General features: G+C 35.5%; 1 protein-coding gene and 1 long non-coding RNA gene across 2 annotated transcripts in view; one reads left to right on the top strand and one right to left on the bottom strand.

Annotated features, from left to right (window-relative positions):
* Positions 1-21600, top strand: part of LOC135321148 (uncharacterized) — a 660820-nt gene that overhangs the window by 430997 nt on the left and 208223 nt on the right. The gene's annotated exons all lie outside the window — the stretch shown is intronic.
* Positions 1-21600, bottom strand: part of FSIP2 (fibrous sheath interacting protein 2) — an 89076-nt gene that overhangs the window by 15914 nt on the left and 51562 nt on the right. The window contains exons 16-17 of the mRNA XM_064485388.1: positions 11863-20815; positions 537-10018 (exon numbers count right to left, since the gene is read on the bottom strand). Coding sequence (XP_064341458.1) covers positions 537-10018; positions 11863-20815 — 18435 coding nt within the window. The remainder of the gene's footprint in view (positions 1-536; positions 10019-11862; positions 20816-21600) is intronic.

The raw sequence follows: 21600 nt of genomic DNA, 5'->3' as shown, positions 1-21600 counted from the left end.
CTGGGGTCTATAGCAAGAAGAAACATGCTCATAACTATGCAGCATTAAAACAGCTAGGTCTAGAACATGGACAGAAGCAGAGACTTGGTGCTTCTTGAGAGTGTACAATAACTTGAGGAAAGCTAATATAATTAAAGTGAAATAATAAGAAACAACTAATCTGAGAGTTTGTAGTCTAATGTTTGTTGATGAATGTTGCTAACAAGAGAGTAGCATTGCTGCTGTACAGACAGCAGCTTGAGAAATCTATTTTAGTTTTCTAATTTCAGTCAGCCTGATTTTACTCTTAAGGGTGTCTGTATCTCCATTAATTTTTTTAAGCCAGTTTACTTTTTTTTTTAATTGATTGTCTTAGGAAAATTAGCCTGAGACCTTTAGAGTGTGCCACATCTAACTATACAGATGGACTGGTGGACCCAGTTTTCCTACTGGGCTGGTAGTAACAACAAAAAAATACATTCTCATCTACCTATTTGAGGAAGAGAACCAGAGAACAACCATGTCTTACTTTGTTCTGCTATTGTTTTTGCACTTACCTCAAAGGGTTTTATATCTAGTCGTCCTGTCTTGCTCAGTGAGGTACGTCTTTCTCTCTTTAACTCTCCTACAGCAGACATTTCCGATGAGTAGTAACTTCTTCCACTTATTGATGCTCTTCTTAGTTCTGCTATGCTGTGTCCAGTTTTTTTTAAACATTCCATCTTAAGTTTCTCAAGAGGTTGAGTCTTTACAGAAATTACTGCTAAGTGTTCTGAGATAATGTTTGGATCTATTTTGATTGGTTTATCCCCAACATATGGAACTATTTTAATTGGAGAGTCCTCTACAACTGAATTTTCATCTGACTTTCCTTTATCTATGTCAGGGATCATTTCAACAGCATGCTCTTGTGCCTTTTGAACAATTCTATCAATGTCTAGATCTTCACAGATACTAACACTTGAATTCTGTGGACTACCTACATCTAAGGGAAAATTTGAAACTCCATTAATAATTAAACTAGCCACTTTTTTAGGGAAAACTCTGTTTGCATTTTTTATATCATAATAAAGTTCTTTATGGGTTCCAGATTGTTGTAGTATATTACTATAAATCGAATCAATAACCTGAGAAATCATTTCTATACTTTTCGTATTTAAAAAGCGTTCTTCAGGATCAGCGGCAATAAGACTAATATTACTTTTGGAAATTTCAGCTGTCACAGATTTTGTCAGTTGAGATGCAATTTTATTTAATTCAGGCTTTGATAAGTTTTTCGCATCTTTGCTTGAGGCACTTGGCAACCTTACTATTTTAGCCAAGAACAAAGCCAATGCTTCCTCTAAAAACATGGCATCTAACAAAGAACCTTTCTTGGATGAAGATTTTTCCTGGGACCTAAATTCATCAACAATTTTGACCACTTTTTCCATAATTTTTACAGCTTCCAGAACTAATTCTGAATTTGACAATTCTTCCTCTACTTGAGGTTGAAATTCAGAATTGGAAATTTCTTTCACCATTAAGAAACCTATTATATCAGAGAGGACATTACTCTTACCCATTAAATCTTTAAGTATAGACATGTGTGAGCCAGAGTGTTTTAAAACACTGGTATAGACAGAATTAACTACTGTTTCAATAGTTTTGTTGTCAGCTAAAGGTACAGCAGGCAAGTCCTTTGCTGGTGGTAAAACTTTAATCTTACTTTTCGAAATGAATTCTTGCATTGAATTTAATATTTTTGAGGTTATTTTTTGCATTTCAGTTTCTAGAGATTTGGGTTTTTCCTTATCCACTTTTGGAAACATAGTTAAAAGCTTTGATAAAAATTTTACAGCAATTTCTTCTATTATGTTGTAAGGCAGTATATGAGCATGTGATGGTTGAGGCTGGGGAGCATCAGCAGTTTCAATAACATCCTTAAGAATATTTTCAACAACACTGTCAACTTCTGCACACTGATATGGGGTGAGCTCTCCAGAAAAGTAGTTCTGCAGCTGATTGCCAGCCACTTCTCGTAGAATTAAGTCAACTACAGTTTCTGAAAGAATTCTACATCCACTGGCTACACAATTTTGTATAATCTCTTGTGATCCAAACTGAGACAAGAGATTATCATATAGTGACTGAACCACTAACTGAATAATTTCATCATCATTGGGATGTAAGGATTCTACATACTGAATAATCGTATCTTCGTCTTTGGAGATCTCTGCTGTAACTGTACTTAATAACTTCATTTGAAGGAAATCTAGTTCTGCAGACCAGTTGCCCTCAGATGCTTCTGCTTTGGTATTGGATACTGTTGAGAAAATTTTAGATAAAAGAGCAGAAATCACATTCTCTAAAAATTCATGAGGCAGCATGATGGTATATGGCGATGATGTTTGACATTCTTTGCTGGCCATTTGAGCCACCTTTTGGATCTTTTTAACAATATCCTTAGTTTCCAGAGGCAAACATGATGAGGCTGGTACTTCATCACACAGTATCAAATTAAGCTTATGTTGAAAAATTTCAGTTATCACTGCACTAGTTAGTCTTCTTGCTAAATCCCCTGTATTACTCTTTATATTCTTACAAATGGAGCCGTGAGATGTATATTCTTTCAAAATATTGCATACAGAGGAATGAACAACTTTGCTGACCAATGTTTCATCAATTGCAGAAATTTTATCTAGGAAAGGTATCTTATTTGAAGAGGGTTTTTCAGTTACTTTATGCATATGTGGCATTTCATCCACAGTTGTTTTTTTAATGTTGGATGATGCTTCACCTATACTTGATTCTTTATGCCTGGGTGGTTCTTTAGAACTTGATGACACAGGTGGAAAAAACTGGTTTTCTTTATTGGGCCTAAATACCTTAATTTGAGCATCTGAAAACTCCTTTAGCAGTGAATCAATAAGTTTCATAGCTGTGTCATAGAGTTCAGCTTGATTTTCATCATCACTTACGCTTTGACATGTATCATATGTTTGTGTTTCTGTTGAGGAGGAAAAGATCAATTTGTTAACCATTTCAGTGATTACATCTTCTAAAAATTTAGCAGGAAAAATTCCAGGTTTACTTTTTGGTGGGTACCGAGGACTGTCTAGTTTACTAGGCTCATTTTTAATCTCCTTAACTTCCACTTTATCTCTTTCTCTTTTTTGCCCCCTTTCTTTCTCTTTGTCCCTCTCTTTTTCTCTTTCTCTTGTTCTCTCTCTCTCTGTTTCTTCCTTCTCTTTGGCAGAGAGATTTTTGATAATTGAAACAGGCTGTGTAACATCCTTGCCAACCTCTTGAATTACAGGCAATTCTGTATGACCTGGAGGACTTTGGAGTTTTGAATAATCTGCTGATTCTTGAGAATGATATATTTCTAAGATATTTTCATAAATATTTCCAATGACATTTTGAACACTTTCATAATCTGAGTACTGTCCCTCATTTGTATTTATTTGAACTGGAGTGTCCTTTCTCTCCTCATTGTTTCCCTCTTGGGTCACTTTCAAAGTTTTCTCTGTTGTGATCCCTGTATTTCTCACTTTGGATGTCAAAGGAGGTAACTGAAAGGGCTTGTCTTCTTTTTTGAATGGATTTTCTCTTGTTTTATCATTCTTCTTTTCATGGTTTATTTCAACATATGATCCAGGTATTTTCTTTTCACATTCTGTATCATTAGTAGCTACTAGAAATTGTGTGTGTATCTCTTTACCTTGCCTCTCCTTATCTTTTGAAGCTGATATGCTCTTCTCAATTTCATTATTTTTATATGTTACACAGGAGTCAGATTTGAGAGTATCTCTACATTTCACATTAGTAGTTAGAGAAGTAACTACTGATACGTCAGATTTTTGAACTGAAATTCCCATTTTATTTTCATTCACTTTCTTTTTATTTGCCACACCCACAGCTGACCCTGATACCAGGCTATCCATATTGCTTTTCATAATTCTAGTTACAGAAGTAACTACTGAATCTTGGATGTCACCTTTTTTCATTGATGTCTCCTTAGTTTTGAAACTTTTATTTTTACTCATTGTACCTCTATCTATTCCCAACGTATCCAACACATTTTTCTGGTCTGAGGTTAGAGAAGTGGGTTTGTATGAGTGTTCTGGTAAAGTAAGTTCGTTCCCTTTTAAACATCTATTTATTGGTGCAGAGGTTTTCTGTGGAAGGTGTTGAACCCTTTGGGTAATGTTATCTGGATTTAGAAATGAAAAGAAGGTGGAAGACCAGTCTCCTGAAAAAAGTGGTTGAATTTTGAACACAGAGATTGCCTTCTGGGCTAAAGCAGCAACCATTTCTATAACAATGTTATTTTTTTCATCTTTCTGAATATCATTAGATCCATACTTTGCTATGAACTGATCATACACAAAACTGGATATATTGTCAACTGTCTCTTTATCAATTGGTGGAAAAGAAAATATTTCTTCAGCTTTTGGTAGAACTTTAATTTCACTTTTTCTAAATTCTCCTATCAGAGACTTTGCAAATTTTATAGCCAAGCTCACAATGTCTGGCTCTGGCGTTTCTGTTCTCTTAGAATCTTCAGCAGTACTTGGAAGAGAATAAAACTTGCAAACAAGGTCAACAATTACATCTTCCAAAAATGTAGCTGAATATAAAGAAGACTGTCTCTTTTCTTTACCAGTTTTACTAAGTACAGAGACATGGTCATAATTAGTTAAGTTACTAAAAGATGATTCTTCACCATGTAAAAATGGCTGCAGGTGATGATCCATGATTTCCTTCATGATGAAACCAGCTATTTTACTGAGGAATAAGCCCCCTTTTTTGTCTGCATCTTTCTCAACTTCAGCTTGAAATTCAGATTTTTTCAAAATATTACTGCATATAGAGTCAACCAAATTCTCAACCACTTCTGACTGCATACTTTCTGCATTCTCTTCTGCTGTGGCAAGATAGATCTCATGTTCAGAAATTTCTCTGATAATCTCATCAGTCAGTTTTGATGCTGCATCTACAAACTCATAATCTGGTGAAACCTCTTCCTCTTTCATTTCACTTTCACTATAAGTTGAAGGGAAGATAAGCACTAGAAGCTTATAAATAATATCTTCTAAAAGAGAACGAGGCAGGACAGTAATGCATGATGGCAAGGCATGACTGTCCCTCATGATGACACTGAGCACATTTCTGATGATGTTATCAGCTTGAGGGGAAGAATATGAAGAAGACACTAATTGTCCTGAAACTAATGACTGCACCTGATAATCATAAATTTCTTCCAACAGCAAATTATATATTTTTCTTCCAAAACAAACAGTGTCACGTTGTATAGCCCTATATATTTGAATCAGAGACTTATATTCATCTAGTATTTTTTCATAAATTAGGTTGACTGTTTTATGAACCATTTCTTTATAGCCTTCTGAAAAAAAAATACCATCATCATAGTTATCTGCAACTAAAATCTCTGATGTGCTGAACTCCAGAACAATTGATTTTACTAATGTTGTAACAATGCCAGTAATTTTGGCTTTTACAGCTTCTGGGTTTTCAGCAGCCAAGACATTATGTGAGAATGCATAAAGGAGTTTACATAAAAGTTCAGAAATTACTTCCTCCAAAAAGACAGCTGAGTTCACAATGGAAGACAATTCTTGTTGTTTAGGATCTGCTGCTTTCTGTTTATATTTCTGATCATCTGCAGCTGAAAGCAGAGATTTATCTCTAGATAAAAATGACTGAAGATGATGGTTAAAGATTTCTTTTATTATAAAACTTGCTATTTTTGAAACAGGCATATTACTTATACCTTTTTTATCTTTTGTAAGAGACTGGTATATATTTGTATATGAAAGATCAGCATAAATGGAATCAACCATAGACTGGATATCTTTTTCTGAAATCATACTTTGCTTTTCATTTCCATGCTTAATAATACATACTGCATGTTTTGAAATTATTGACATGATTTCATTTATCAGCTTTATGACTGTATCACTTAATTCTGATTGAGAAATATCTGGGTGTTCTGCACTGTAGGCCAATGGACTCATCTGAGATATAAGCTGAGACACAATTTTTTCCAAATGAGTATGTGATAACATAGTAGTATATATTGTTGAAGCCTGTCTTTGGAGTCTGGATTTAGTAATGTCACACTGAACTTTCTTTATCAAAACATCAGTACTAAGTTTGGAGTGTGACCTAAATGGAAGCTTTTCTATAAGATTTGGATGAATTTGGAAATCAAAAGTTTCAGCCAGGATGACTTTAGTTATCCTTGCAGCCAATGTGTCATTTAGAAAATCTTTATCAGGCATTATTTCCATTTCATATTCTTGCAAAACTTGGCTGTACACCCTGTCAATAATGTTTTTGACTGTATCTCTCTCCACTGGAGGCAACCATATTCTTTCCTCAGCATTCTCTAAAATGCTAACTTGGGCCTTTGAGAATTCCTCTGTTATCAAATGTGTGAGTTTTTCAACTTTATAAAACAGTTCACTTTCTGAATCTTTTACTGATTTTGTTTGTACAATGCCTAACACCCTGTGGAATATTTTGCTTAAAACCCCAGAAACTACATCTTCCAAAAAAGTTGAGGAATAAACACTGGCATAAAACCATTGCCTTCTCTCATTGCCAAAATATGTGTATGATGAAGGTAATGACTTTCTGTCCACAAATGGCTGAAGATGCTGTTGACAGATATGTTTAATGATAAAACCTGCTATTCTATCAATAAGAACATCATCACTACTTGTGATATTTTGCTCAAGTGATGCCTGAGATTCAGAGTTTTGTGAAATATTTTTGAATACTGACTCAACGAGATGCTGAACATCATCTTCTGAATAAACAAACTTGGTTTCTTCTTCATCTTTTGAAAATCGAATTTGATGTTGGGAAACTTTCATCCTAATATCACTGATTATCTCTGAAGCAATTTCACTGAAATTAACTCTTGATCTGTCTTTTGGCATTTCTCTGTCTGGAACAATGCTGGATGCAGAAGGAAAGATTCTAAATAATAGTACTCTGATCATGTCTTCTAAAAACGTGTATGGCAGCAAGGTGTTATATGGAGATAAACTCTGACTTGGGTTGGTAGATTTACTGATGTTACTAAGAACGTCTTGAATGATATTCTCAGCTGTTGAAATAGAGTATGAAGAAGATGACAGGTCCCCAGAGAACAGTGGATGAAGAAGGTAATTTGAAATAGCTGCTACAACTAGGTTAGTAATTTTTTCCACAAAAACATCACTGACTTCAGGCTTTTTATCAACCCCGGGGTCTAGTCCGTGCTGTTTTAAAACATTTCTATAAACGGAAGTGACGAGTTCATCCACAACATCTGTATGCACAGAAGGGTAACACTTTCCTTTGTCATCATACAAAAGGTGAACTTCAGCTTTGTCAAAATGGTTATTTATTGAATTTACTATTTTTTGGGTCATGTTTCCCAACTCAATTTCAGTGTTGAACTGTGGACTGAAAATCTTTGATAAAAGTCTGGCAACAATTTCCCTTACAAAGGTCTCAGGGTAAATACCCAAGGGTGATGGTGTCTGGGGTCTGTGTGACTCTATGACTTCACTGAGAACCTGTTTAACCATATTTGATATTGCATCGGATGGAGTCTTTGGACGAGGTAAACCTTCTCCACACAAAAAAGGTTGAAGATGATTTTCAATAATCTCCTGGATAATAAAGCTGGCAATTCGGTCAACCATAATCGGGCTTCGACTGATTATACTTCTCTGTACTGAAACAAGAGAGTCGGATGTTTGCACAATATTACTATAAACAGAATCCACCATCTTCTGGAGGTTTTTTCCAGTACATAGAAATTGATTATCATATATAGTGAACCAAATTTTATGTTTTGAAATGGCAGATATAACCTTATTTATTATGCAGGTAGACATTTCATTAAAATCTGAACTCATTAAATATTTTTTTCCCAAAGAGGAAGCCTTACTGGGTGGAGGAATGAGCTGAGATAAAAGTCTTCTGATGATATCTTCTACAAAAGATTGTGATAACATGGTGCTATAGCCTGTTGAAGACCTGCATTGGGAAGTAAATTCTCTCAGGTTATTTTGAAGTTTCTGTAATATAACTTCAGCTCTGAGAGGGTAATATGAAGTATGTGAGAGCTTTCCCCTGAAGCAAGATGGGAGTTGGTAGTCTAAAATCTCTAATAATATGCTGTTAGTTATTTGTTCTGCTGTTGAAATACTGTCACATGCCAGATTACCACCACAGGTCACTTTCAATTCATATTGCTGTAAAACATCATGATAAACTGAGTCAACAATCCTACTAACAGTTTCTTTATGAACTGGTGGAAAACACAACCTTTCTTCAGAATTCCGTAAAACAGTGACTCCTGCATTATTGAACTCATTTACCACACTGTTGACAAATAATGCATTCAACTCATTGAGCTGGGCCTCAGAAATGTTTTCATTTTTGACCCACAGTGAAGTTGAGAGATTAAAAAACAGTTCTGAAATTATTTCCTCCAAAAATGTGGCTGAATAAACACCTGTATTCATATCTCCTGGATAAAGCTTATTATGGGTGGCTATTGTATCCATATCCTTTGTTCCCTGTCTTTTAAAAGGTGACACATTAGAGGGAGTTACTGAGTATTTCTTGCCAAACGGTGCTTGTATTCTGGAGCTAACTATACTGGGATTATTCAGGGATGCTGTCAAAGCATTGCCGTAACTCATGAGTCCTAAAGAGTCTTGACCTTGTCCTAATCCTGTTAATTCTGGTCTTTTTGCTTTTAAGGAACTAGACTGTATTTCTCTTGTTCTATGCTTCAAATGCTTGTTTTCAAAAGGTGGACTCTGAGGGAGTTGTACACTGTGACATAGCTTGTCCATCAGTGATTTAACCAACCTGTGGGAAATAATAGTAAGCATAGAATCTGATGACAATAAATCTTGATCCATTTCTGCCATATTTTCCAAAATGTCCAACACATAATCTCCTTGAAATTGTTCACAGTCCATCACTCCCTTACAATAATCAAATTCTTCATCTTCTACACTTTGAAGTATTTTGAAAAGTTGACATTCTCCTGCTATTTCTTCAGAAAAAGGGCTATTATCAAGAAAGACAGAGTTTGTGCATTTCTCCAAAAGTGTTCTAATAAGTTTCTCACATACAATATTGAGGAGAAAAACTGATTTGGGGGTAAGCCCTAAGTTATTTCCAAGTATACTATTTTTTTGCCAGTCATTTGATGATGAGAAAAATGTTTTTGCTTTTTTATCACAATCCATAGCCTCACCTGGGTGTTCATCTGGTAAAAATAAATCCAAAACAATATTAAAAACTTTGTTGACTACTTCTTTGGATTCATGAGTTTTTAGGCTATGAGCCAGACTATCTAATTTATATGCCAGATAATTTAATTTATTTTTTTGAATGAGATGATCAGTTTGGTGAATAGATGATTCCTGTTCTCTGGAAGCTTTCCGTCTTTGCATGGTATTTTTTTGGTCACAAATGGGCACATGATTGCTTCTAAGCATGCGGAATGGTATATTTCTTCCACTGTTTTCAAGGTGATGATTTAACCCTATTTCCTTGGACAATATATGAATCACTCCCATTAAGAGATCCTGAAAGAGATCATCAAAATCTGCAGAAGCTACTCCTGGGCAGTAAATGTACTTCGTTTTTAATGAAAACATTTGCTGTGCAATGTCAGCCTTTATGAAGTTACTATTTGAAAGGATTTCAGTAATGGTTTCAGAAATACTTAAAGCAAGTTCACCGATAGAAATTGACCTACTCTCAGACACTTGAGAATCAATTGAAATAATCATCTTAAATGTTGCATTTTGTCTTTCCCATGCTTTCTCTTTTTCTCGGCCATCTTTGGTACTATCAGAAATGCTTGAAATTAAATGGCAAATAACAGACTCAGTGAGATGTTCACAAAATTGATAAAGCGAAGAATCACTGTATATGCTTCTTAGAGGCTGTTTTGATTCATATTTTTTCCTTGACAATGTGGAAACAATAGACACTTTCTCCTCACTGGAAACTTAAAAAAGAAAATATTACCATTTTAGCATGCGTTAAGGGAAATATGGAAAATTCAATATACTGGTCATTGTTTACATATGAATTTCACCTTTGGAACACCTCATTGGGAAAAAAAAAAGGAAAACCTAGTCAAGAAAGATACTGGGTTTTCTTCAAGTAGTTATTTCCCACCTATGGGGCCTTAATTTTAGCCATAAAGTTGAGAAAATACTGAAAAATTAAAATCTCTAAGTCACAAGCTGATACCTGTCTTGTTTACATGGTTAAAGTGCTCTAAGATGTTGGAAATCCTGGCACAGAGAAATCATTTCCAAGATTGGTGTTACATGTTAGCATGTCTGCAGTGATCTCTACAGACCTCATCTAGTTATTTAAAAAATGTATTTAGTCAAAACATTTGATGTTGTGTATTACTTTTAGAAAGCTAAAGAGTCGTGTTGCAATAACAATTTGAAATAAACATGTCCTCACTCCACAAAGGTTAGGGATAAATTGTAGTGTCTGTAGTAGTTTATTCCCTGGGTTAGTTTGTATTAAAGATGATGGGCCAACCCAGCCAGGCACAGGACTCTATTCTTTCTTCTATTCAACAGACTATCACAAATTACATACCTACTTGGGATGGCCAGTTTCTCAGAATGGTGACCAGATCAACATATTTTTTTTTCTCAAAACTTCCTCAGAATTTAATAATGTGTTCTATACCTCTGCATGTAGAATCAGGCAAGACTCTGTGGAGAGGGGAGGCTTTAAGATGAGCTTTGATGGCTAGACAGGCTCAATATTTGGCTATATTGAGATGAGAGGAGGAAAGAGTGATCCACATAAAAGAAGGAGCATGAGTGAAATCACAGGAAGGCCCTGGACATATCTGCGAATAGAAAATAGACTTGCTAGAAAGAGCCAAATACTGATAGGATGGAATCATGAATCTTCTCTTGTTTCTGCTGTGTTTCTTTATTCTCTAAGTTCAATTAGGCAATACCTGGAGAACGTCTGTTTATGACCTTGCAATTGCAGGCACACAGCTGTCCACCATAAAAGAACACCAGTTTTGAATATAGGAGATAGCCTTGCTGTGCAGGTGGATAGGACTGGTAGGATGTATTCTGTTTGAATGATGGGTAAGTGATATATCTGGACTGGTGAAGTAACAATTAAATTACTGGTAACTAGAATTACCGATCCAATTCAAAGCTATGATATTCAATTGAATTTTATGAAGTTTCCAATAATCAATAGATTTTGATCTACAAAAGTGGCTATCATATATGGTTCAACCTGATATATATAGATAAACATTTTTTAAAAGGAGTGAAAGTATCTTTGTAAACATGTTTATCTTTGTAAACATATGTAAACATATTATTAGGAATTTAATAATACTGGAATGCAAACAAAACCAGATGTTTAATATTACTGTTCTTATGAACTGTGACTAATAATGGCAGACACTTCAACTGTACACGTTGAAAAGCTGAATCACTAACCTTTAGTTAGTTATCTGTACATTTGGTATGATTATGAAGAAGCCGTGTATGAGAACTCTAAACTCTTTGGACTTATACCTCATGTTGAACAAAATCCCCTGGTTTGAAATAGTCACATTTTCTCCCACCTGCACATATAGAAAATTGAGCAATAGACCTTTTCAGATTCAAACCATGTTAACATTTAAACTTTTTTTTATATCCTTATATATTAAGAAGTAATTAAATACCCTACCTCCAAGACTGTTCTCAGAAAAATGGTAAATACAGGTTCTTATACAGGAGATCATTTAACTGTATCTATTTTTTTCTAAATTATGCCCACTTCTAAAGTAGGTTATCTCTTGCTTACCTCTAGTTTCAAAGTTCTTGAAATACATGACCACAGATGTTGTGACGTGTCTTGCTACCAGATGAATTTCATTCGGACCCAGTTCATGATCAGCAAAAGCAATGACTTCAACTTCCTTCAGAGTCTTTAATGTAGGATAATTCTTATTTTCCCACTTTTGCAATAAAGAAATATATCCTCTACTGGCTTCAGTTTGTTTGTATTCTTCTTCAGGTATACAGCTGATTCTTTTATCCCACATTCTAAGCAAACTTTTCTCCTCACTCTTTTGTCCTCCAGATGTTACAGACAAAGGGTTTTGCCTTGATATGAAAAATGGTTTCATTGTTTCCATGCTTTCATTAAAGTGTGGTTGACCTGGAAAGCCATAGCTTGACAGAACAGTATTGACAATATTTTCTGCAGCTAAACATATTTTGAGTGGAGAAACAGCTGTCTGAATTTGGTTTGGCTCAACAACTGGTTTGGGGATCTCATAATGAAATACTCTTGGATTTGCACCTTTTCTCATTTCTATGAATGACATGACTTGCTTTAATGCTGCTTCTGTGGATTCATTTTCTTTCTTTAACAGTTTTTGTAAGACAGTGCCTTCACGGAGGGAGCTATTTCCTTTCATAGCTTGGTCAAAATAGCCAAAGTCAGATTCCCTTGGGTTATAGTCTTGTACTTTGTTTCTAGAGCATGATGGTGTATTTTCTGCAGCAGGCCTTTCCATTGGCTCTGAGCTTTTAATTGTGTCTTCCACAGGGGCTCTGGCATATGAAGGTAAATTTGATGAAGACTTATACTTTTTTTTCATCTCTTCCTCTGAATAGAAGTCCAAACCAGGTACAGTGATCTGTGGAGAATTATTCGTAAAACTTGCTTCCTTTGACTTTGACATGGGTGTTTTCATATTAGTGGCTAATTCAACCTGATTAACAATGTAGGTATTTTCTACTCCTTGGAACAAACTTTCCTTTGGAAGGTTTTTGATCAGAGACTCACTGAAATGAGTACACTGGTCCATCAGTGTTCCAATGATCTCACTTGCTGCCATGTTCTCTTTCAATATGCTAGTTGAAGATGGCTCTGCTTGGCTTATTTCTTTGTCTAACTTGTTTTTAATTATATCAAGCATGTCACTGACAATGTTAACAGCATATGTAAGTAATTCTGAATGGAATGAATGAATCTGTAGAAGGGTATTCTGTACATTTTCCTTGGAAGTAACAGTACTTGACTTGGATTCATCAGAAAATTTTTTTAGTGGTTGTAATTTTGGCAAGATATTTTTGCTTAATAGTCTCTGTTGGATAGGAAAAAGGTTTTCTATAGGCATTTTTACTATTTCAGAAAACTCGTATTTAGAGATATGTTTAAATTGTAAGTCTACAAATGACTCTAACACATTTAAAACCCTTTCTACAATTTCTCGAACAATTTGGTTGCCAGAGCCAAAAGAAATTTGGTCTTTTATCTTAGTGTTATATAATGGTACACTGCTGAGGATGTCCTTGGTTGGAAAGCCATGTTTACTTTTAGTAGTAATGTGTTCTTTCCTACATTCTAGAGTTTCTTTACTGTGTGTGGTGGGCATCTGGGACAAAAAGCACAGCTGTAATTTTTCAAATAGCATTTCAACAATTTCCCTTCCAAACATATTAATTTGTGCTTTGGTGTCTTCAGCTCTAGAAGAAGCTCCTTTAAAACAACTATGAAGCCTGCTTTCACAATCCTCAAGATGTGGCAAATCTAAAAGTGAAAGAGAATATTCTAATTCTTTTGCCTTTATTGAAACTTCAGTCAAAACATTTTCAGCTATCATCAATAGCTTACATTTTTCATTTTCCATATCATTTGATTCTGCTTGCCATTTGTCAAACATTTTCTTAAATATACCTTCTTTAGGAAAAATCTGTTCTAACTGTGAAGAAACATTTTCCAAGTAAAAACATGCTTGTGGTTTGGCAAGAGACCCTGCATCTATAGTCCCCTGTGAAAGTTTGGGATCATCCAGATGTGAGAATTTGATCGGATTAGCCAAACTGTGGTTATTTGTAGCATTTAATCCTTGCAAAACTGTATTAACTATTTTATTTGCTGCCAAGATTTGATCAGTTGGTAAAGCTTTAGCATTTACCATTGCTCTAGCTTGCTTCACCTTTTCAAATTCTTTTGCAGTTGTTTTCAGGATATTACTTATTATATCCTTGGCATACATTTTTAGTTCTGAAGCAGGCAGTTTTGTTTCCAGTAAGTTTTTGGCATCTCCCATTGACAGGATTTGTGGCAGCCCAATGGCAGTCTTGGACGAGCTCTCTTTTGGAGTCTTCTCTCCAGGACCTAATTTGGTCTTGCTTTTGGTCTTAGCATGACTAGTTTCTACGTGTGGTTTTGTTCTAAATTTAGGCAAAGGAGTAACTTTCGATCTTGCTTTTAAATTCGTTTTAAAACTCGGCTTAGGACTTCCCTTAGGGCTCACTTTAGAACTATGTAGCCTTATAGACTGTGACTCGTCAGAACCACCTTCACGGGACAGCGTCTCTTCTAGATAAAGTGAGGCAAAATTTGTGATCTTATTGAGAACCACTTGGACTAAATCCTTACCCATTTGCAATGGTGAATATTGTAAAAAAGATATAGAAACATTTCGATTGCCTGCATAGGGATAAACCTGTGGTAGCACATATCTAGTGAGATTACTTCCTATTCCTGCTTGTTTAGTTTCTCTGATGCATGATGGTTTCTTGGGTAAGATATTTTTGTCATCTGCTTCTACTTTATTACATTCCTGTAATGTTGTCACAACTACAGAGTACATTTTCCCCAAAACACTTTCAATTATGTCATTCGCTACCCTGTTAATATGTGATTGAGAGAAATTTTTTTGTGTTATAGCTGATGTTTTAATTTTAGAATTGGATATAAAGTGAGGGATTGCTTTAAATGAAGGCAAATAGCCTATGATTTCCATTATTCTTTGATGCACTTTATTTAAAACTTCTTCCACTGCACTGAATAATGCGGATCTTTCTTTTTGTTTTGATTCTTCATTTCTCATAAATATTTCTTCCAAAACAATTACCTGGCTTTCTGTTTCCAAAGCCATTTGGTTTTGCTCTAATGGATACTCTGAAAACAGATGTAGTTTGTCTGTTTTTTCCTGATCTCTTTGTCCCAGCGATACTTCATTTGATACAGTTAGTTGTGAAAGTAAGTTAGGATTGTCTTTTGAGTAAAAACTAATTTCCTTTAAAGATCTTTTATCATATAAAATCTTTAAGATACTGCTGACATTTTCACTCACAATGATGTTTTCTTGGAATGAAATGTTGTTTGGATGTGGATGCATCTTTTGGATTTCTAGGTCTAAGTCATTTTTAATAAGCTTCAAAATGGCACTGGCAATGAAATCAGCATATTCCTTAAGACTAGATTGTGATAGGTGAATTATGGATCCAAGTTTTTCTCTGTAACTGGCAAAAGTGGAACCTGTGAGCTCTTGGCCGAGAATAGTTTCAGTTGATATTTTCAGAATATTCACATTTGATTCCCCCTGGCTTGATTCATGAAAGATGCTGTCATCTTGTTTACAGTTTTCCAGTTCCGGGCTCGTAAGTGACTTTTCTTTAGTCTGGAAAGTGAGATTAATTAACGAATCTATTCTTTCTGTGGCAAATGATTCTAACCGATTGAAAATAGTTCTAGTAATAAAGTCAGCATTTTCCTCACATGAGTCAGGAACAGATTTCTTGGTGTCTCCTCTCTCTACTACAGTTATCTGACTATCATTAGCATAAGCTGATTTCAGATTTTTTGAAGATGGAAAATACTCTGTTTTTCTTTCACTTTTTGAACCCATAAAAAGAGGCTGTTGACACTCTGCTTTTGGAAACATATCACAAAAGGTTAAGGGCAATCTTGCAGAAATAGAATCTTTTGCATTTATGCCAAGTATGACGGGAGAACTGAGATTATGAAGAACAATATCCACCATATCATTGGATATCAAAGTAACATCTGATTTAGGAACTGAATGTTTTGGAAGAAGCTGATTTGCACCCTCAATGGACATTTCAGAATTTGCTCTGGAATGTTTACCAACTATGCTACATTTCAAAGTAGGTGTGGCAAATGAGAGATTATTCTGATACAGTGTCTTTTCATAAATATCACATAAGATACTTTCAATGGTATCCTGTATTTGAAACTGAAGTGCCTGTCGATACGCAGTCTTACTAAACAGCTTTTCAATACCTTCTTGCTGATCTGAATCAGTCTCTTTGCCAGAATTGTTGTCACATTTTCCTTTAAGTGATATAATATCTAACACTGTGTTAACAATCTGACTTGCAATACTTTCAGAAACCACAATGTTACTAGTTAAGAAAGGATTTTCCCTCTCTTTATCTAATTCATGTTTGATTCCTTGTAAAACTTTTCTGGCCACTTCTGTTGCATATGTATTCAGTTTATTCAGAGAGAGTTGACATGATGAGTTGGTCTTTTCTGACATACTATGATACACTGAGCAACAGGAAAATTGATCATCAGAATACAAATCTTTGGCTGAAAATGCTTTGCTTACTGTACTCTTATTCTGCTGAATAGGGAAAGCCACTGGAACTGTGAAGTTTATTTGGGGAAAAAAGAGAGAGTTTACTTTAGAAGTAGCAAAAGCTTCTAAATTTGTTAATATTGCCTGTACAATATCTTCAACTATGTTTACTTTAGCCTGTTTGTCAGCACTGAATTTGGACTGAAGAGTAGATGGATTCTTGTCCGGCACTGTAATGGAAGGCTTTCCTCCTCCGAAGCTGTGGTCATGAAAAGAAACATCTGCTGAAAAGGTGATGGCTTTATACCTACTTTCACTTGCATTTCTCTCTGTCATAGCCGCTGAGTAAAGTTTATGAAACACAGTTCTAACAACATCATCTGTCACTACAGTTACGTCTGCTTCAGACACGAAAGGACCCATCATTTTATCTACACATTGAACAGATGGTTGAGCAACTGGCCCACCGACAGTCTGAGGGATGCCACCTGAATGGGAGAGAGAGAGCACGTTTAACTGACTGACCAAAGCACTTTGAAAAATTTCATTCAAAATATTTCTTATAATGGGAATGACTGGAGATTTCTGTGGTTCTTTGAGTTTCACTTCAATTTTGTTTAAAGTCCTTTCTAGAACCCATTGTTGAAGAGAATCTGATTTAGTTTCTTCTCTTAGTGATGTTCTCTCTCCAGTGAATTCTTTCTCTGTATTTGCAGTATCTTCTAGAAATGAATCTGATTCAGCTCCGCCAGGAAGAAAATTTCCATAGGTTGGCCTGTATCGGTAAGTTTCAGGGCCTCTCTCTTCAGATTCAGTTTCACTAAACATATCTGAGGATATTCCATCTAAAATTAAATTGATTATATTCTTAAGTGTTTGTTTCTCAGGTGGTGTGGTTTTTACCCTTGTCTTCAAATCTAAAGAGTTCATATTTAATTCTGTTTGAATAGCTTTCAAAATAGTACTTGATACCTTCTTTGCCTGCATGTATAAAGCAGACTGCAGTGTGTCTGTGAAAACACGGGGACTTTCACATGCCAAGTCCATCTTACTGCTTTTTTCATTTCCATCATTAATGGAAACCATAGTTTCTAAATTGCCACTGGCAAACCCTTCCAGTTTAGCAAAAACCGTATTAAGAATATCTGAAGCCACAGCTTTCAGTTTATTTGAATGTATTTCTTTTGTACGCCCTGTTCTGGAAGACACAGACACTATAGTTTTTTGCTTGCTTTTGGTCATCTCTTTATTATCCTTCTGAACCATCCTGGAAATTATGCTGGAGATTATGTTAGTGCATTTGGTCATTTCCTCAATAATTGAAGCAAATGATAGGCTGTCAATATCAAGAGACTCTGAGACAGCTTTAACTCCAGAACTTACAACACTAGTATCCATGTCAACATTACATAATTTTGTAAGGATATATTCCAAAATTGTTGTGGAAATGAGCTGAATATTAGACTGCAGTTCAGTGGCTGTTTGCTGATGCTGAATGATCTTCTCTTCGTTTAGCTGACTACCAGATGGCTGACAGTGAGAGGGGGCTCCTATGAGCTTGCATAACATTTCATACAGTGTTTCCCCAATGCTGTCTAACACCGGCAGTCTGGAATTCTCTTTGGGATCTTCTCCATTAAAGACACTATGGAGAGCACATGGAGTAGATAAATATTTGTAAAAAGATTTTTTATCCTGCCTACTTGGCAAAATGTTCTGTTTATCAACATTGTCAGATCCATATGAAGTTGTAGGCTCTGGATTATCTGAAGGGAGTGAAATATCACTTTGATCTGAACGTCCACTAGATAACATTTCACAAATACAAGTTAATAATGGAGATGCCATAATGTCATCATTTAGATTTGAGACAACAGATTCTAATTCATCAGTGTCAGCAAAAAATCCTTTATCTGTAAGGGATTTGGTGTGGTCTGTTTCCCTAAGATCTAGGTTTTTCTTACTGCATTCCAGTTCATTCTGGATAGCATGCAAAACAATGTTTACTACTTTTGTTGTGTAAGTACTAAGTTCAGATTGTAATGAAGACCGACCTGCAGATGAAGGTTTATAGCCCACTTGCAATTTTGGACAAACTAATAACTTCAGCCTTTTAAAAACTGTGTCAATGATCTTACCAATAACGTCACCTACAGGTTTAGGTTGACTTTCTTCAGATTGTAACAGGGAAGGCTTTGTAGGATCTACATCAAGTGAAGATAAATATTTCATTTTCTTTTCACTGCCAAACCATATTTTTAGTGGCTTTTTATTTGGTGCTGCTTTGGCCATATGGAGAGTGTCAGAACTATCGAGAATAGTTTGATGAACTGATGATGAAATGGAACTTTTGGTGGTACTGGAAAAGCAGCTTGCCTTATGAAGTATATTTAACACAGCATCTGTTATTTCTTGAGCCACTGTACTAATTTCTGACACAGAAAACATCTGGGCCATCCATTCTTGATGCGATAGTCCTTGAGTTTTTTCTGAAACAGGAACTGAAGCTTCATTGTCAGTTTTACTGTCTAAGTGACCAGGATGAACAGAAGGTATGTCCTTGAGCATTTCTGTTAAAATACTTTTAACTATGTTTTCTGAAGCCTTTTGTATTTGATACTTTTGATCTTGGCTAAACAAAATTTCTTTATTCAAACAGGGCTTTTCTTTTAACATTTCTTTATTCTTAAAAGATGGTAGCTCAGTCTTTAACCTCCGATCACAGAATGCAACTTTGCTTCTCGGAGAAGTGGGCTTTGTAGGCAGTTTGCTATTTCTTTTGTATTCAAGACAAGTGTCACCTTTGGTAAACCAATGCTCAGGAATGTGTTCTTGTGATTTTGCTTGTTCATCTTTGAAAGAAGAAGCAAGCACATTTTCCACTATTTTATCTATTTCTTCATTATCATCTTCAGAATAAAGGACCATGCCAGGAACATTAATAGGTGGGAGTGGCCTTCCAGACCTAGAGCCAGTCGATAATCTAGGGCCAGTGAGTCTGTACTTTTCTTCAGTTTCAGAAGGATTTCTCAGTCTAGAGTGTCTACATTTTTGATCATCTACTTTTACTTGTTTCTGGTGTAGCTGAGTGAAGATATCGTTGAGTAGCTGAAGGAGTATTACTGTTTCTTCAGATGCAATAAGTCTCTCATTATTAAGTTCAGTTTGTACATATCCTAGTATAGTGCTGACTGCTTCCTCTATGTAGCCAGCCAAAGAGGACTGGGAAAAAATATCTGAAATTAAATTTTGTATTTCTTCTTTAACAGTTAAATTAGTTGCATCAGGTTCAGGACTACATTTCTTTTTGTTGATTTTTTTAAGGAACATACATCTTGGGTCTGTCATATTTTGCTGATGGGAAAGTTTAGTTGCATCTTCAAGATGAGGAAGTTCATTTTGTTTGTAAGATGCAAGAGTCATCAGTTTTTCTAAAATGGCATGCACCATATCCTCTGCAATATCACACATGGGTTCCACAGTGTAAGGCAGTGAGGCTGTTAAAACTTTTCCATTTGATGGAGTGAGAGATTCTCCACTGGGTATTAAGCCTGGTTTAATGTTGACTGACAAATCTTCTTGTGAAAACATCTGGACACGTTTTTTTTCGACTGCAGACTGTAGCTTCTCAAGCATATTTTCCACGATTTCTGAAGCTACTGAGCAGATATCAACATTGGAGACCAAGTCTCCTTTTTCAGGCTTACTTTGGTCAACAAAAACTTCGGCAGTAACGGAAGAAATAGAAGGAATGGCCTGTGTTAAATCAGATATTATCTCTTGAAAAATGCTTTCCAAAATCAATTCAGTTTCCCCCTTTAAGTGACACTTAAAGTTAACAAAAACATTTTCCAAATTCTTCATTTCATTCATGGTTTTTGCTTTTTGATCAGAAAGCAATGGACTCTCTAAGCCATCTGTTTCAGTGGTAGCATCCTTCAGTTTTTTTGTGCCTGTTTCAGATGATGCTAGGTGACTATCAGATTTACAACTTCTGAGCTTAGGGTAAGTAGATATTGTGCTGGTTTTATTATATTTGAGTTCAGATGTTATAGGTTGTCCTTTCATGTGATTTGTTTTTCCCACATCTGTTCTTTCCACATTGGCAGATGGTGGTTTTAAAGGTGTGGCTGGTCGCCTGACTGATATGTCAACGGCACACGTGCAGGGCTCTCTCTGGAGTGTTTTAGTTGTTGCAGACGTGTAGCTTCCATATGTGAACTCTTCACTGCATGTGCTGCAGAAACTCGAACTGTCTGAAGAGAGGATGGAGTCATCTGACGCTGGGTATGCTTTACTTTGCAACCTTTCTTCATACTTGGTGATGGCTGGGTACAATATACTGGTCACTGTAGCCACAACCCAGGTCATTATATTCTGAATTATGCTGTTCAGTTCTTCAGAAGTTACCTGGAAAAGAGGCAAGCAGGAATGAAAAAAAAATCATGTAACAACTTTTATCTGTTCTGGGACGAAGGATAACTTTTTTTTTTTATGTCAAACAGTGCATAGCTTGATACCATCATGGTTATAAAGAGAACGTAGTAAAAGAAAAAACCTACTTAGAACTTCAAATTAATTTCAAGTTGGTTTATTCTGTACTATAGTAAAATATTTTATGTATAAGTTTCCATTTAAATCTCATTCCCTGAGAAGACTTTTGTTTTGTGTTTTTTTGTACATTTATTGCTGGGATAAATGACTTTTTGGTAAAAAAAGAAAAAAAATCACCAAGTTGCTGTCAGTGCACATTAAATACATGTAGCTTGGCAAGAAGAAACACAGTATCTACAACCCAGCAAAGAATTTCTCAAAACAGATGTGGTCAAAACATTTGGGAGCCTTTAGAAGCATTTGTCTAGCTAAGATGTATGGATGGAAAATAAGCCATCTCTCATCCTCCTTCCCTGCTGCAGAGGGTGAGTCTCTGTGTATATATGGAAGTAACTACACCTAATTGTTTAAAAATTATTTGATAGGCAACAAAAAAGTTTATCCTTTATGGAGATTGAATGGCTCTGCATCCAACAAAAAAGGATCAATGCAAACTGCCTGAGATTGGAAGCCTGAGGAAAAAATGATGCAATGAAGGAATAAATGAGTTTAGATAGAAAAGTCAGAGGAAGCCAGAATGGGGTCTCAGAATGTCAGGAGTGCTGAGCAAAGGTAAGTGTTGGAGAATTCCTCATTTTGAG

This window comes from Camelus dromedarius, chromosome 4, assembly GCF_036321535.1.
Source record: "Camelus dromedarius isolate mCamDro1 chromosome 4, mCamDro1.pat, whole genome shotgun sequence".
Lineage (NCBI taxonomy): Eukaryota > Metazoa > Chordata > Mammalia > Artiodactyla > Camelidae > Camelus > Camelus dromedarius.
Note: the sequence above shows the minus strand (reverse complement) of the source record. Positions and strands in the feature narration are given on the sequence as shown.